General features: G+C 36.0%; 1 protein-coding gene across 3 annotated transcripts in view; it reads left to right on the top strand.

The window, feature by feature from the left end:
- PCSK5 (proprotein convertase subtilisin/kexin type 5) overlaps window positions 1-18,060 on the top strand; it is a 405,323-nt gene that overhangs the window by 205,661 nt on the left and 181,602 nt on the right. For all 3 annotated transcript variants that reach the window (XM_074330572.2, XM_019736691.3, XM_019736690.3), the window contains exon 10: window positions 11,266-11,369. In XM_074330572.2, the coding sequence (XP_074186673.2) occupies window positions 11,266-11,369 (104 nt within the window). The remainder of the gene's footprint in view (window positions 1-11,265; window positions 11,370-18,060) is intronic.

Genomic DNA, 18,060 nt, shown 5'->3' with positions numbered 1-18,060 from the left:
GTATCCATTTTAAAAAATAAAGCTAATAGTTAAAAATAAATATATCTTATCATAAGGGAGTCATCCCCTTTGACTCCTTGTTATGTACTTATTGCTCCTATCTACGCTCTTTCTCAATCTTTAATACCATAATTGGAATGTATGCAACAGACTATTTTAATTTATTTCTTAGCATGATTTTTCTTTTCAGAAAAATTGTGTTAAAGTAATAAGTCCAACTCAGTTTAATTTATTTTAGAGCTATCGCTAGTCTTTGGTAACAACTACACATTCTAAGGTTTTCAGTTTATACTTACTTATTCATCAGCTGAAATAGATCTTTAAATTATTTGTTTGTTTTACTTTGGTTTTCAGAGTGCGTGTTTTTAAAGAGGTGGGTTAGTCTGCTTTCTCAGTCCTGCAGATGTGTGTCTTCTGAATTTACTCATGAAGGACAAGGAGCTTAGTATCAAATTCTTGGGTTCGTTTCCTTTCAAGAGCTTTAACTGTTCTTTCATTGTTTGCTGAAATTAGCTTTGCAGAGGACGTCTTAAGACAAATCCTGTTTTGTTTTATTTAAATCCTGAAGAGCAGCTTTTAGGATATTTTTTCTTTGTATTTGTAATGAAAATAGATGGATTTAAGGGTGAGTTAAGGGGATGCAACTCTTAATATTTCCTGAAACTTACTGATTCCTTTCAATCTACTTTGGACATTTTTAATCTAATGTAATTTTGATTACTGGCAAAATCTAGCATGAGACTTCAGAGCTTGGGCCGTCGAGTCTGAGAGACCTAGCTTCAAAGCCCAGTTCTGGTTCTCACTGTTCTATGACTTTGAGAAAGATATTTAACTTTCCTAAGCATTAGTTTCTACATCTGTGAAAAGGAAATAGTAATGTCTATCTCATGGGTTGTTTTGTGTGTAATAAGTGAAGTTATGTATATATGTATGTATGTAGGGTACCCAGTAGAGAACCTGGTGAGTAAATAGTACAGATTTTATAAATGGTAGTCCTCATAGGAAGACAAAGCTAATATCCTGAAGTGGGTTTCTGTTTTCTGTCCTCCAAATCTGTCATCTTGTCTTTTCTTCTCAACTCTTCATTATTTTCCTAAACAATATGCAGGAAGTTCTTACACCTTCCACATCATTAACTCGATTTTCCACAATATCCAAATCTCTATCAGTTTACTTTGTCCAGAGCAAACTTTGCTTTTGCTAAGGACTCTATAGTCCTGTCTTTCTCTCACTTGTATTTTGACATCTCAGCTTGATTTATTTATTAATTTATTTCTTTTTTCTGCACCGTTTTCCATAGATTCCACATTAATGTTGTTTTTATTCTCTACTGCCCTCTCTCTTTCTTTCTCTTGTCTTCTTTCTCCTGTCCCTTGTACTCTCCTCTTATGTTTCTTTTCCCTTCTTCCTTCCTTTTTGCCTTTACTTCATTCTTTTTTATTTTTTATTTTTGTTCATTCTCAATGAGAAACTCTGGCTTTATAAACAGTGTGATACTGTTTCTTCTCCACTTAGCATCCAAGCACAGACCTACTCAGATCTGCCTTTGAAGGAGGTGGGATGATGGGCAAAACCCCCAGTCAATACCAAGATCTTAGAAAAGATCCCTCCAAAGTGAGTATGTTGGATGAGGACATGATCATTTCCTAACCTACGACCAAAACCGAACCTTACCAGGCATTTCCTACAAGTATGGCTAACCTGATGCTCCCCTGTGGCCCCTCTAGCACAAGACAGTGGTGAAGTTCGTCAGAGCTAGGGCTCTGGAGTCAGACTGTCCATGGCCAATTTCAGCTCTTCCTCCGCATGTGACCCTGAGCAAGCTCATTAACCCTTCTGTGCTTTGGTGGTCCTATTTTGATAGTAAAAGGAATAATAGTATCCGTTTCACAGGATTGTCATGAGAAATCAATTGAAATAATGAATATTAGAGTATTTTTCACAGTGCAGCACACAGTGAACCCTCAATAAGTGCTATCTAATACTCTGTACTTTTAGAGATATTTCTTTTAGGAGTTGTGTTCAGTAGCAAGAAAGTGTGACTGGTACAACAGGAAATCCACAAGTCAAGATGTTGGTTCAGAAGTTCAAAGCTAGCAAGTTCAAAGTCTACGTTACTCTCTTGATCTTTTCTTAATGGCTGCTGCAGTCCCAGCCCTCATATCCATATTTAGGTATAAGGAGGAAGGAAAGAATGAAGGATGATTAGTCAATGCATATAGCAGGAAAGCAAAGGCTGTCTCAAAAATGCCCAGAAGTGTCCCACTTATGTTTTATTAGTCAGAACTCTGTTTCTTGTGTACCCCTCACGATCAGGAAGTCTGGGAAAACATGATTTTGATGTCCCAACATATATAGTAGGAGAGACAATGACAAATAAAGTTCGAATGTATCCCCTATTTCCTGCCATAACCTCTGGGAGTTGAGACTCTGAAAACAGAACAGGAGAGATATCAGAGTTAATACTGGGCTGTCTTGAAAATAAAAAAGGAATACCTGTCCAGTGGAGAATTATGTGCCTGCATTTTTAGCCCGTGAATATCTTGGATCTTTAATTCCGGAGACAGGGAAATAAGGCTGAGGTTTTTAGGGTTTTTTGTTACTTCCCACCCCCCCTTCTTTCCTTTAGGTGACAAGCCAGCTTTGTTTTCTTAATGTAAAGTATGGCAAAGTTAAAAATTAATTTTCTCATTCCAGTCATATCAGCCATAGGGTTATTTGAAATACCTACAAAAATTTTGTAATAGATTTCTGTTCATCTTAGTCAATCATTTCCTTAGTGTGTATGTTTATGCGTAATTGTTTAAAAATAATTTTTGTTCCTTATTCATGTCTAATTATTAGAAAGACTGCTAGGAGTTGACATAACAAACCAGGAGTTTCTAAAATAAACAGAATAATATTTACTTAAAATACTAGAATCCAAAATGCTTAGTGATTTTTCATTAAAGTTTAAAATGAAAATTGAACATTGAAAATCCTTGCTTAAAAAAGTATACTTTGATAAGCATATCATTTTAAGTGTTTGTATTTAACTATAAAAAAGAAAACTGTAAAGTAATTTAGAATAATAATAATAACAGAGATGCAAGCAACAATTTTTGCTGCCTGTCCAAGGGTTCAGCTGTCTGCTTTTGAGGTGAAAACTATGCAAATCCCTGAACTGTGTAGAAGACTTTCAAAAACATTTCCGTCTGGCAGTTCACTGAAGCAAATAAGTATGTTCGAAGTCCTCGTTCTAATATTTGGTACTATAAAGAACTCCACTATCAAACCAAAGAACATTTCACCATCCTCTATATCACATCAATGACCAGCCATGGAGAGAGAAGATCTGCCCACAAATAGAGAGGATTTGTTACAATGGGTACAGACAGTTTCTTTCTCAGCCAGTCAGCTTTCCTTCTACACCACTGGTTCTTTAAAACCAATATTTTTGATAGATCTTAGTAGCATTATTGTTTCACTAAACAAAAATATATCAAGGTGTTTAAAATGCCATTTTGTTCATCTGTTACAGAAACTAAACAACATACTATTAAAATTTAGGAACATAGAAGAAAACTTATTTTAATTAAATAGAGATTCGTCAAAGGCTAGTATAAATTCAGAAAGTGGTCGAATTCTGAGATGATAGGTTGTTCATGTCAATAAATCATAATGACTGTTGTCTTTGGGAGCCTATGTTGTGCCAGGCACTTTATATCCATTACCTGAAATTCTTGCAACCACCACACAGAGTAAGTCTCCACATTTTAGCTGAGAAAGCTGAATCACAAGGAGGTTCAGTAAATAGCCCAGTGTTACCGAACTATTAGGTAGCCGGTCATGATTTACCTCAAGTCTTCCTGATTACCACGTTTCCCCGAAAATAAGACCTAGCCAGAACATCAGCTCTAATGCATCTTTTGGAGCAAAAATTAATATTAGACCTGATCTTATTTTAATATAATAGAAGACCTGGTCTTATGTAAGACTGGGTCTTATAATGTAATATAATATAATATAATATAATATAATATAATATAATATAATATAATATAATTAATATAATATAATATAATATAATATAATATAATATAATACCGGGGCTTATATAATATAAGACTGGGTTGTTTATTAATTTTTGCTCCGAAAGATGCATTAGAGCTGATGGTCCAGCTAGGTCTTATTTTCAGAGAAACACGGTAACACACAATTTACACCATTCTTGTGTGATTAGAGGCTATGTTTATTATTGTGTTGAGAACAAATTTAAATTAAAAATGGAAATAATGGAGGTGACAATGTCTTCTTGCAGGATTCGGTCAGTTAGTTCAGAATTGCGTATTTATTCATGCCAAGTGCTGGACAGCCTACAAAAAATTAGCAAAAAAAGGAACAATGTCCTCCATCTTCTTTCCCAGACTTGCGTTTCTCAGCTTGACTGGGATAAGCTTACAAAGGAAGCTCTCAGATTGTCACATTTTGCCTACTTCAAAAGATGGCAAAGGGTTTGGGGAGGGAAAATGAGGGTCAGATTTAGATTCTAGGATGTGGGTTGCATAAAGAGAGAGAAGCTTTTAGAGTGGCCAGAATTTATGGTCTCAGGGTAATACTGTTGGAGGGAATTGAGTGCACAGAATAACTGGTGGAAATTTTAATTATTGTGAATTGATGTCAATGCATGTGGTCTCAAGTTAGTGTACTTCTTCTGTCTGACCAGTCATCAGATTTGATTCCAAAAGAGTTTATGTGGCAAAGTGTTTCAAGGAAATAATTGTTGATCTTGCAAACAAAATATTACTAGTTTATAAGGCTGTTAAAACTTAATTGATGTCTTTTAGGTGTAATGACAAACCCTGCAGAGAAGCCAGGGTTTATAAAGGAAAGAAGGCACTTCGATTTAAATGACAGAATTTTTCTTTGCAAATTAGGGGCTATCTTCTCTTAAGTCTGTTTAAGAGACCAAATTTCTGTACCTTTGGTTTATGTTAAATTCAGGGTACCAGTGATTGTTTTTCCAAGGGAGTGTAATAAAAATCTGATGTGCGTGTTCCTGAACCAATTTTTCTCTTTTATTTTATCTTCTCTGCTTTGGTTCAGGTGTGGATCGATCCTAAGTAGGTATCCAGGTGATACCAATACAAGTCACATTTCTAAATCTGGAGGTATTAAATCTGTTTTCTAGAACTTTTCAATTTTAGGCCTGGAACTTTGGAATTAATGTAGAACACAAAACTAAACGAACACACTTCCGTTAGCAATATACTCTTGCTCGCATTGGGGCTGACAATCTGACAGTACTTTTGGGGTCTTCATTAACTGCCAAAAAGAAGATTGGTTTCCTTTGTTGGATGGTTGGTATTTTATTCCTGAATCATCATTGGCATGCACTGGCTGCAGTCAGAACAATGTTTTCACCAATCTCAGCAGGCTTTAAACACTTTCTGCCTCATCTTTGTTGCTCCAGCTCATAACCAGTTCTTTTCCCATAAACATTGACTTATTTAACATTTGTACAATGATAATAATTTTCTGGCTGCTTGTTCTCATTTCTGTGTTATACAGTTCTTAAGAAACATACGAGGTGTGATCAAACAGTATGGTGAATGTTTAAATAAAAAAAAATTATTACAGTAAAAGACACATTGCTATTAATCCCCATCAATGTGTATTACAGTAAAAGACACATTGCTATTATTGCTTTGAACACACTTATCCCATCGTTCTTGCCACTTTCTGAAGCAGTTCTGGAAGTCCTCTTTCATGAGTGTCTTTAGTTGTGCTGTCGTGGCTTCCTTGTTGTCCTGAATCATTTTAACTTTGGGGAAGAGGCAGAAGTCTCACAGTGCCAGATCCAGTGACTAAGGACACACCATAATGTTTTTATTTGGCGGAAATTGCCATATACCAAAAGTGATGTGTGACACGGAGTGTTGTCATGATGGAGGATGATTTATGGTACACTTTAAAACACACCTCTCAACCTAGCTCACACCCGACTGACTGCACCAAACAAATCAAAACTTGTCACACACTTACTAAGGTTCCAGGCATCACTTCCTATATTGAAGATCCCTGCCTTTCTGTCGGATGGCACTCGGCAGCAGCATTCACCGTATTTTGTGATCACACAGTGGAAAGGCTTCATATCACACATCACTTCTGGTATACGGCAATTTCTGTCAAAAACATTACAGTGTGTCCTCATCCACCTTATTCATCGGATCTGGCACCGTAAGACTTCTGGCTCTTCCCCAAAGTCAAAATGACCATGAAAGGTAAACATTTTGAATCGATTCAGGACATTGAGGCAGCCACGACAGCACAACTAAAGACATTCATGAAAGAGGACTTCCAGAACTGCTTCAAAAAGTGGCAAGAACAATCAGATGAGTGTGTTCCAAGTGAGAGGGGTATATATTGAGAGGGATTAATGGCAATATATCTTTTACTGTAATTTTTTTTTAATTTAAACGTTCAACATATTTTTTTTTATCACATCTCATAAAAGGAGACTGGTTTTGTTGTTGATTTCTTGTTTAATATTTAAAGTTGGATTATTTGGCTGATTCCTGGTTCGTCGTGCAATTTCCTGGTGGGTTTGGTCCCCATAATTGCTCAACATCAAATAGATGGAGTCACTCATATTTGAAGAACATTGCCCTGTTTAGGAAACAGTTTTCATTATTGGGATTTCCTGTTGCTCCTGTTGTTTATAAATTCTCTTTCTGTACTAAGTTGTGTATATGTTGCCCTTTTTCTCAGTTTCCCCTTAAATGGTTATGATGATAAATCTATCTGAGGGTTGGGGAGAAGGTTAGTTCTTTTTTCATTTAATAAATGCAGGTGAGTGAGTCACTCAAGATTCAAAATTAGTCCTTATTTTTAAGGACCACAAAATACAGATTTATTTCAAACACATGTGCAAAATTATCTGGGAAAACTCTTGGGGAGAGAATTTTTTTTAAATTTAAGCACAAGAAGTTGCACTTAGAGGCCCAACAAGAAGCACTACACAAAATTTTTCTCTTGGGATATGTCCTACTTCTTCTAAATCTACTGTTGGGCCCATGAAATACTGTGCACTGCTGAGAACAAAAATGTAATACCAACACCAGGTAGTGATAGTGTCATTAATTATCCTGTTTTTGCAGCTGGAAACTAGAAATGTTTGGGATGAGATTCAGCTGGGATTCCCTGACTGGAGAAGAGTTACCTAACCAGGCTGTAAACCCCATCAAAGTGTGAGCATGTCAGGCAACATGACAAGTTCATAAAAATAGTGTTAAGAAAAAAATTGAATAATGCTATGACATTATAGAACTATGAAATATTATATTATAAACATAATATAATTTTCCTAGTTTTATATCTTTCTATCTTTGATAGTGTGCCCATGTTAGGCTTCTGGAATCTTAAAATGAAATTAAAACTCAAGAATCTCCTGTGCTGTGGTAAATAAATATCAGCCACATGTGTTCAGAGAGACAGTGAGGATACAAAAATTGTGTCACCATGAGGACATGATATGACACACCTGACTTCCTGATCCACTTGTCAAAGAATCACCTGACAAACCACTGTGTGTATATCCATTTTTACCTTTGTGGGTCTATCTGGAATTGGTGTTAATTAGTGATTGATAGCACACATTCTGCAGCCAAGTGCAGCCGTTTGAATTATAGCTCTACCACTAACTACCTGCATGTACTTGAGTTACTGTGTGTAACTCAGCACCTCAATTATGTTATCTATGAAATATGTTATCTATAAAATGGGAGTAAAAATATTACCTATGCCATACAATTTTTCAGATGACACAATAATCATGTATATACAACATGCAGTGCCTGACCCTCGCCAAGTGCTTACTAAATGTTGGTTATTATTACAAGGCCATTAAAGGATGCAAAACTTCCTAACAGGAAAAGATTATATATACAGGACTCACCAGAAACTCATGTATATTTTATTGCCATAAAAAGTCGTACATAACTAGCCACATCTTGCAGGCATTTATAGATGCTACTGTTTTCGTGTATATTGTTATTTAAGGGTAATTGTCAATAATTCCAAGAAAAACCTGAGAGATGTGTGGCATAACTGCGTGTGGTGTATTATGGGGCAATGGTCATGAGGCTCAGGGTTGAGCAAAACTACTCTTTTTCTCCAGGTTGGTTCGATTTTCAGCCTGTTGATTATTGCTTGCCCCCAAAGCTGTTGATCCTCAGTCTTCCTGTTCTTAGAGGTGAAAGGGGTCTTGGTTTTCAGGGGCCAATGAAGTGTCGGTCCGGGGTATTTGGCAGAAGGGGTTATGTTTTAGGGAGTCCTAAACTACCATTGTGAACTGCAGAGCTCTAGCATAGGGCACTCAGTCTTCCTTCCTCTGCTTTCACGCTGTACATGGTTTCCCAGATGTCTAATAGTTTGCCTTCTTCACATTTACATCATCTTTGTCAGGATAAATACCAATGGACCATAAAATGTGAATGAGACTTCGTCACCAATAAAAGTTCTCTCAGGATACTAGCAAATTCACCTATAGCTGTTTCCTGATCTCATTTGTTATCTTCCTACAGGTAGAAAAACCACTGGTTCAGAATCCACTGGTTTCCCATATTCCCATTTTATTTTGGTGAAAATCAGGAAATTTTGAAAAATTATTTCTGAACTTGTACATTATCAAACATCAGAGTAAAATTATCCTAATGCCTCCTTTCCATGTGTAATTCTAATTTCCTGAAGCTAATTTCTTCCTTCTAATTACAAGCACTCCAAGAAGAACTAGTTTTTGTAACTCAGCATGAGAGCAGCTAACTTATTTTTTCAGGCTGAGTTGAATGCAGGAGGCTTCCCAAATCTACCTGAATACAACTGCTTAAGGTAAAAAATAAATGTTCCCTGTTTTGTTACTATTATTATATTTTCGTGCTAAGGTTCCCAATAGTCAAAACCTTGCCCTTGATATTTCTGAAGGAATCTTGCCCCCGCATGATAGGTAACATGGGAAACTTGTTTCTCTTCTTTTTTCTTTTCCCCAAAGGGTAAGATTTAAAATATGGAAGTTTTAACTGTGTGTTAAATGTTATTTTTAAATCACTAGGTTGATTTAGAGATATTTATCAAATCCCAGTATACTTTTTTGGTATCTTGCCATTTGCTCATGAAAAAAACATTTTTCCAGGATTCTGTTTTACCATAAGTAAGTGGCTGGATGTCTTTCCAGACTGAGCTGCTGTTGTTGTTGTTGTTGTTGCTGTTGCTTTTGTCCCTCATTCAATAACTACACTGGGAAAGAGAAAGGAGAGTAGCATCACATCTCAGGCAGAGCTAGAACATCTTATGTTGAGACTAACATTCAGAATTACCCCTTGGCTCATTTCCTAATTTTCCTCACAGTAGTGCACTGAGTCTACTGGATTATTATGTGGATTCAGTATCAGGCAGCGAAGGGCCACATCATGCTATTTGTTTTAGAAGCAAAACTTCCTGCCTCCTGGGATCTATCTTTCATCAAAATTTTGTGCCTTATTAGGTTCTATATTGGTTTCTAATGAATGTTGTATCAAAACAAAACAAAAATGATTATGATTTCATTGTTCTTATATTTAAAAAATTTACGTGGTTGGGTTTTCATTTCCTTAGTGTTAAGTACTTTTGTTAATGAAACCTTACGAAATAGTCAAGATCCAATCTTGCCCCCTCTGAAAACTTTAAAAATGAGAGTAATAACTCCCCTTTCATTTTTAACCTGAGATCATAACAACTAAGTATCAGAACTCTATAGTACTATAAATGTCTCCATTTTCAACCACCAAGTAGGATGTACAGCTTGTAATTTTGCAAAACTTTGCTCATAATTTTTTACTATCTACCACTTCTTCATGGCTTAGTATGTGCAAGGAACTACGTGAAGTACTTAGTAGTGCTTTGATTCATTCAATACAATGAGGTAAAGTAGATATTAGCATCTGTAATTTAAGTGGGGAAACTGATTTTTGAGAAGTCAATTTCACATAGGTAGAAAATGAAAGGACTGGAATCTGATCACTGGGCCCCTTCTCATTAGATGACCATCCATAAAAACATGTATATAGTGATTGTGATGGGGGAAATGTAGTATAAAGTGAAGCAATGTGCAACTCCATCATTGAAAATTAGCTTCAATTAAGATAGGTACCAGGTTCTCCCTCTGCCTAGAAGATGCCAGTGTCAATCCATGAGCATATGTCAGGACATAGAGATGACCACATGGCCCATCACACTTCAAGGAAGGTAGTGAGTTATTGTCTCCCTTCCCCCAAATTTTGACCCATCCTTTGCAAGTACCCTTCTAAAATTAATGTGGCAAACAAGAAAAGAAAATCACTACACAAGCTGTGTGGTAATTGCCATTTCTTCGTTAAGAAAAAGATTGTCACACCTCACATTCAAAACTAAACTCAATAAGTATCCTGATTAGAATTTCATGAATGCACTGATACAAATGCCTTCCGGTATATGCATATACTTTAAAAAAGAACAAAAGTCTGTGTATATGTATTTGGATTTGTTTTCTGTGTTTTGATTAACATTGCAGTTCTCCTGTGAAAGTATCGCCTGTTCAATAGTTTTGTTGTGCTCTTCAGAGCTAACAGCCACAAGAAATAGATTCCCAATAATTTAAAATAATAACTATTTATTGCAAATCAAGAATACACCCGTAGCTGTGTTTACCTTGGAGGCCAGCTTTGGGTCCTGTACAATATTCTCTTCTTTTATGAAACTGAAAATGGGGATTCGGTTTTAGTTGAGACTTTTTCCATATACTCCACACACATGTAGAATGTTAAACATTACTAAGTTCTTTGTTAAATTACAAATCAATTGCCTGTCTATACAGCTGAACAAGGAATGTTACAGAGGACTTCAGTTTTGACTTTAGCTTATTGTAACTTTCTGAGGATGATGCAAGCTCTTACACAAAGGGCCCAAATTGGGAGCCATTTTGTTAAGGAAACTGGAAACCCACACCCTTTTAAAACCTAAATTACATTGACTAATATCATATTATTTCTTAAATTTAAGGTTACATTTTCTGCCTCCCTCAGACTAATGTCCCTTCTCCATGTTGAGAACAAGAGCGGCATTTGGCATTTGTTTATCTCAAACCCAAATCGCTGACCCTTTGTTTTTAGTACTTTGCCATTTTGCTTTCGCTTTTTTAATTTGCTTGTGACTCTCTGCTTCCCCCATCTTTTTTTTTTTTGGTACAATGATTCTTACCTTGTCTTTCCCCAGTCCGTTTCTGACCTGGAGAGACGTGCAGCATGTTATTGTCAGGACTTCCCGTGCAGGACATTTGAACGCTAATGACTGGAAAACCAATGCTGCTGGTTTTAAGGGTGAGAATTTCTTTCATATTCTGTCACAGGCAAAATATTTTTATTTTTTCCCCCCATTTTAAATGGAGAGCAGGAAATAGAACCTCTCAAAAGAAACTTTAAATTTTGTGCTGTCACACAAAGAACTTGATCTTTTAGTAAATAAAAGGCAGATTCTTTTTTTTTAATTAAAGCAATACATATAAGGCAGATTTCCTTGGCTTCCCACAGCATGTCAGTTTCTTAAAAGACAACCGACTTCCAACTATAGTCGACCTATGGGGCTCCTAATTAGTTTATTTGCTGCTATTGATTATCTGAGTGCTATTTGTAACAATGTAGTTAAAAATTTCTCATCTTCTATAGTGATTACCTTTACTTAAATAATACCTGTTTATTGTTTACTTGAGTGTATCACTGTTAGTTTCCAGGCCATGCTCTCTATACATTTTGGTTTGTTTTTTTTTAACTTCCACGAACAGAAAAACAGGCATACTTTTAAGACATTACTTTATATAAATTAAAAGTTCTTATGAAGCTTTATAATGTACAGTCTTTAAAATTGTGCATAATATTTAAGTGCTGACTATTTTTCCCATGATTGATAGAGATTATAGTTTCCTCAAACTGTCTAACTGTAGCCATTTTGTTTGTTGTCATTCATAATATATGTTATAATAAAAAGAAAATAATTATATAAAACAGATGTCCTAAAGTTTAGTATGTTTACTCAGGTTTCAGATGATCTAAATTTTTATCCATTAATTTAAGTTACAACAAAAATTCCCTTCTGTCTTATCTGCAGACTTAAATTTACTCCCAAATAATCTTAGTATCATTACATATTCCTATGAATGAAAAATGACATCTCATAGCATAGAGAATATCTACTTGAAAATTGAGGTTCTGGTCTTCAGATCATTGGTTATATCAAATCATTTAATTTTTCTGGGCCTCAACTTAAACATTTTAGATGCTGAATAATATTATCTACATATGATATCTTACATATGATTTTAATATATCTTTAGTGAATTATACTCAATGTGTGCAGATATTCATCTGGGAATATAAAATGTAATTTAAAAAATTATTTGCAAAAAGCTTATTATAGTCTCATGCTTAGCAAAAACCTATAAATATACCAGGTAACCAATACCATATAAAATAGTTTTTGATTAACATCTTCACCAAAAGACTTCCCTCCATTTTTAGAACAAGAATATCCCTCTGCTTTTGAGTATTATCAAATTCCTTTCCATGCACATAAACTATCTAACACAGCAGTGTTCAATAAACTTTTAATCTGAAGAGTTGTAAATACTTGTCGAGATCACATTTTCTGAAGCCCGAATCAAGACACTAGGTCCCAAAATAGTAATTGTTACGTGTGGCACGAAAAATATATTTGAAATTTCAGTTGTTCTAGAAAATCCAGGATGTAATTTGCTGTATGTATGTTTCAGTTTGATTAGCTTCCACTTGTTCCCAACTCCCACTATATAAATCCATGAGGCTGGAGGGTGGGGCTTGAGGGAAAGAAGGGACCAAAACATAACCTGGGCTGGTTCAACGCTGCAATGAACTTCGTAGCAGAAGGTTCACAGACTAAGTACATTGACCTCCATGAAGCTGAGGAATCAACTTTAGACCAAATAAAAGTCCTAGTTTTACTTACTCCTTTTTGGCAACTTAGAAAGAGCAAATGGTTCTAATAAAAAACACAGCTCTTCTGAAAACCTCTGTTGGTTTTGGAGAGGGGGAAACAGAGGATTTAGACTAAGTCGCCAGATCCAAACCTGATTCTGAAGGGGGCTGCACACTGCTTCTGGCAAGGAGGAGAGAGCATTTTACTATTGCACGTGGCAATATTTAGTATAATATTTCACTTTTCTCTTAGATTGCTGCCAAGAGTAACAATTAAAGTTCCCTTTTTCATAGATGAATTACCCTGAACAGTTTGGACTCCCAGTGGAATTGTTTTGTAATTTTGTTGATGGCAAGCCCCATATTTTATCTAAACATGATCATAATAAGAAGAATTTTTTTAAAAAATGAAAATTTCTTTCCTACTCTAAGCATTACCATTCCCTCCCCAGTGTCCCACAAATAAAAGTGATTAAGGCAAAGGCTAGCAGTAGAAGCAACGTGCTTTGGGGAAGGAGAGAATGCAGGTCACTGGGACTGGAGAAAGATGGGCTTTTTATGAAATAAGAACTGAATGAACAAAAAATAGTGAATTCTTGGAAGAGGTTCATGCAGTGATTGCTCAGCAAGAGCCCGTATTTTAAATTAGGGCAACTGGCTTTTGCAGGCCTTCCTTAGCAGGAACACATGGCCAAACATTTCTCCTTAGACAGAAGAAAACAGAAGTTGCCTGCAAACAGAAGCATGTGGCCACTGGTGCTCACCCTCTTCCCATGCAACTTGGTTCTAATGCTGAGTGGGATGAATGCATGAAATGGATTTGAAAATACTTGTGCTTCCCTGGGCTTGTTTTTGCGTCCTAATGTTGAGCAATTTAACTTGTTTGAAGAGTGTTTTATTAAAAAGAAAGAAAATAATTTCCCAAATTGCTTGGTAGGTACTCTCCTGTAATGGGAAGGTCAGTATCATCATCAGGATTTCCTTCTCATCAGGTAAAGCAGAAGCAGCTCAGAGTAGCAACCAATCAGGTTTGGGGTCTCGCCATCCATTAACTTAAGAGCCTTAACTTCAGAGAAGCTAACTAACGTCCTAAAGAACAATCTCTCACCAAATCCTGCCAAGTCCATTCCACACAAAGTTCTTAACATTTCTTCAGACGTACCCGTATTCAGTACATCCTAGTCAGAGAACACAGCCAGATGATCTAGACCAGGGGTGTCCAAACTGCGGCCCGCGGGCCAACTGCGGCCCGCGATCCATTTTTTATTGGCCCGCAGCAAATTCCAAAAATATATTTAGTTTACTTAAATAAACCAGGTGAGGCAATACGTACTTCACCTCGAGTGAGTGGCCCGGCTGTTTGTGTATTTTACCAAATATGGCCCTTGGTGAAAACTGTTGAGAAAAGTTTGAACGCCCCTGATCTAGACTGATGTGGGTCTCTCCTCAAGGCAAACTTGCTCCTCTCTTACCCACATGTGTCATGGACCTGGGAAACGGAAGAGATTCCCTCCAGATGCAGCTACTGGCTTCCTGTTGACGAGCATAGACAGGTTCCTATTCAGGGTAGGAGGTTGGCCTTGAAAAAGCGAGGAGTGTGTCTCGCTGAAGATTCATCTACATCTTTCTCTAAGCATGGGATTACCTGGAGTTGCATAGGATGAGCTGGGTGCAGAGAACTTCCTTCTGCTTTCGCTGTGCTCTTGTTATAGTAGCACTCTATAAATGATCCTGTAGTGACATTAGTTCACAGTGAAGGGAGCCCTGAAGATGAAAGCCACTCATCAACATTTTTGTGCTAATGGTACCTTCATTTTTAACAATTTTAATTGAACTAAGATCATTCTATCCTGCTGCTTCATAAGTAATAATAATCATCTGTTATAGTTAAGATGTCATTTGAAGATTTGTTTTTCAAAATAAACATAGACCAATGAATACATACCCATGGAAACTGACTAAACATTGTTCATGTTGTGAATAATCCTAGCTGAATTTCAGACACCGTTTGACTTTAAAACTTCCTCCAGAGATAATTTCTTTAAAAATAAGTGGAGTAAATATCACCCACCTATCAAAGAATCTAATTGAGATTAAGTATGAGAATAAGAAAGTATTTGTATGAGACCAAATGAACAGAAGTGATAGTCGCCACTAGAGAACTAAAATGCAAATTCCAATATTTTGCTAGTGACCAACATCTGCAATGCCAGGAGATGACTTTGGCATTAAGTTGTTTGGTGTGTTTTTTGAGTTTTGTTTATTTATTTATTTTTTCCAGTATTATTCTTTCTCTCTTGATCTCTTTCCTTTCTTCTTATGAAAAGCCTTCTTTGTTTATTTCTGTTCTCTTTTTTTGAATATTCCCTCGTGCTCCTTAAAATGTACAAATCAGCTGTAGAATCAAGGGATTTTGTCATCTGGGTGGTTTTCTTTGTGGAATTTAATTTATGTGGTATCTTCATTTACTCACAAATATTTTCTGAGCACCTTCCGCATGCCAACCGAACACATGTTGAAGTGCACCCAAAAAGTGGAAGGAAATGTCAGAGGTCCCATTGCATTGCCTGATCTGATCTGGCCATGGTATGATTGACATACAGAAACCGAAATTTACACTGCACCTTTATGTCCCCTTCAGTCAAGCCCAAATGATCTGCCAAATCATGTTAAGTGTCGCTGATAGTTTTCTCATCATGTAAAATGCAGCCTAACCACAGAAGGCATCTAACGTAGAGACTATCTATTGTGGCGTGTAATGTGCATTTTGACCAGCTCTGTTTGTGTATATTGGATATGTGGACCATAGAGCCATGCTGAGGACTTTCATTCTGCATTCTTCTGGAATCCATGGCTGGTATCATTTCAGGAAGAATTTAGCTCTTTGTTATAATATCCTCCCTTCTTTCTACTGCTTTAATCGGAGGCACCTGTCAATCTACCACCCCATCTCCCCCAAGTACCTGGGCTGTGTGGGCTGACTTTTCCCCCAAGTCCTTATCTCTGGTTTAACAGGTACAGTTATAATTATAATTTAATGCATGCCACATCGGTGCTTTAGTTTTTTGTGTGTTTTTTCGAAGTGTCTGTGTTTGGATTATATGACTGTATACAGTTAAACTCTCTTAAATCTAGGAACAGGAATAGACATCAGATAATAAATTAGGACCTTCTGTCATCTTTACTAGGCGAAAGAATGAAAAAAATGTCATTGAAAATCAAAAATGACAACTAAGTGAGCGAGGTTACCACGCCTTCCATTTCACTGCCCTCCCAGACTATGTAAGTCTCTTTTTTTCTACCAGCATGTTGCTGAAACCTTCCCATCCCCACTGACTCTTTCTTTGACCACAACTAAACTACTACATTTTTTGTTTTTTTAATTTCTAACTGATTTCCCACCATGGGGAAAACAATTGACAGTCTAACATGACTTCTTAGCCTCCAAGGTCTTAACTTTTAATAACCTTTATTACTTTTAATTGCCATCATTTTATTTCCACTGGTAGGGCTGGTAATTTTAAGATGTTCCAATATATTTTTAATACCTACTTGTCTTGCTTTCAGTTTGTAACATTTATTAAAAGAATTAGAAGTGCTGAAACCATTAAAGCATGCCATGTGTTGAACTGAAATTAAAGGTTTTGAAATGTGGTTGGGTTTTTTGGTTGGTTGGTTGGTTGGTTGGTTGGTTGGTTGGTTGGTTTTTGTTTGTTTGGATTTTTTTGAGGGTATAAAGTGATATCTGGTGTGTTACTGTTTGAAAGGGTAAATCTGTATTTTACTTTATTATTTCACAGTACAAATAATATTTCATCTATGCTACCTAGCATGCTGATATGATGTTGGTAGCTATGTTAAAGCTACATAATGCACCTTAATTGATAATCTGCCCATCATGTTTTTGAAGAAAGGTCAAAGTGAAATATTATTCATCTAGTCAGTGTCAGAGGTGAAATAGAATTAGATGTTTCCCTGCAGTCCTGATCTCATTTGCAGAAATAAGGCATTTAGTTTTTCTCTTGTATAACGTAAAGAAAAAGAGGAATGAAAGCATTTGATTCCACCTAAATCTGCTCACTGGAAATGCTACCTGATTTTCCTTCAATATTTTATGTTTTATACCCTGTGCTTTATGAACTCATAGTAATTAAATCTGTATTAACTTAAAACTTTTCATTTTGTATTTATTGATCATTGTATATATGAGCTTATCTTCTTGCTCAATTACAAAACAGATGTGAATCACACGTAATATAGAGATTTTACCTTTATTCTTTTGTCTGGTGGATGATTTACTTAAATATCTACATGGGAAGAGTAATATAGAACCCCTGACAGCAAAACGCTTGATCATTGCTTAATCTAGAGTCTTGTATCCAAAATATCCATTTGTCCCATCAGCATGTTTGACTCATGCCTACAAATACGTGAGGTTTAGAAATATTTTCTACAAATGAAAGCTGTTTTCTCCGTGATGGTCTTCAAATGATAGTGTTAGGTTTGTTAGACTTTGGGATGTTTTGTTTTGTTTGTTGTATTTTTTTTATCCTTAAGTACATAAGTTTACACATAAGCTTGTGTGTGGTTTCACACTTAAAATCCATCTTCAAAATAGAATTAAAATGTGTTTGCACTATATGACTAATATCTGTATACCGGATATAATTAGCTAATGAAGAGTATTATGTTTGAGTAGTTTTGTGGTTTTTCCGCAGTCTTAAGAACCTTTAAATTCTAGTAGAGAGTCTGTTGTTGATATTTCTTTTGGCCTTTGAGGAAGCCAATTAAAGTTTTTATATCTTGTTTTTTTATAGAATGTGGGTAACTAATACCAAACACAATGAGAAAGCTGAGTTGAATGAAAAGTGCTTTGAAAATGGAAAACACCAAACATAAAAAGAATCTTAAAAGTATGTTTTCATACACCATAGCTTCTACTCCCTGAAATGAGGATAAAGCTGTGGAACTATGTTGTGAATTAGAATGCTGTGTTTGGGGGTTGAAATTAATTAAGTTACCTTGAGTGCACTAGAGAAAATGTATTAAGGATTTTGTAACAAAA

The sequence above is a fragment of the Rhinolophus sinicus genome, chromosome 16 (genome assembly GCF_057876585.1).
Source record: "Rhinolophus sinicus isolate RSI-liver-muscle chromosome 16, RSI-T2T, whole genome shotgun sequence".
In the NCBI taxonomy this organism is placed as follows: Eukaryota; Metazoa; Chordata; class Mammalia; order Chiroptera; family Rhinolophidae; genus Rhinolophus; species Rhinolophus sinicus.
Note: the sequence above shows the minus strand (reverse complement) of the source record. Positions and strands in the feature narration are given on the sequence as shown.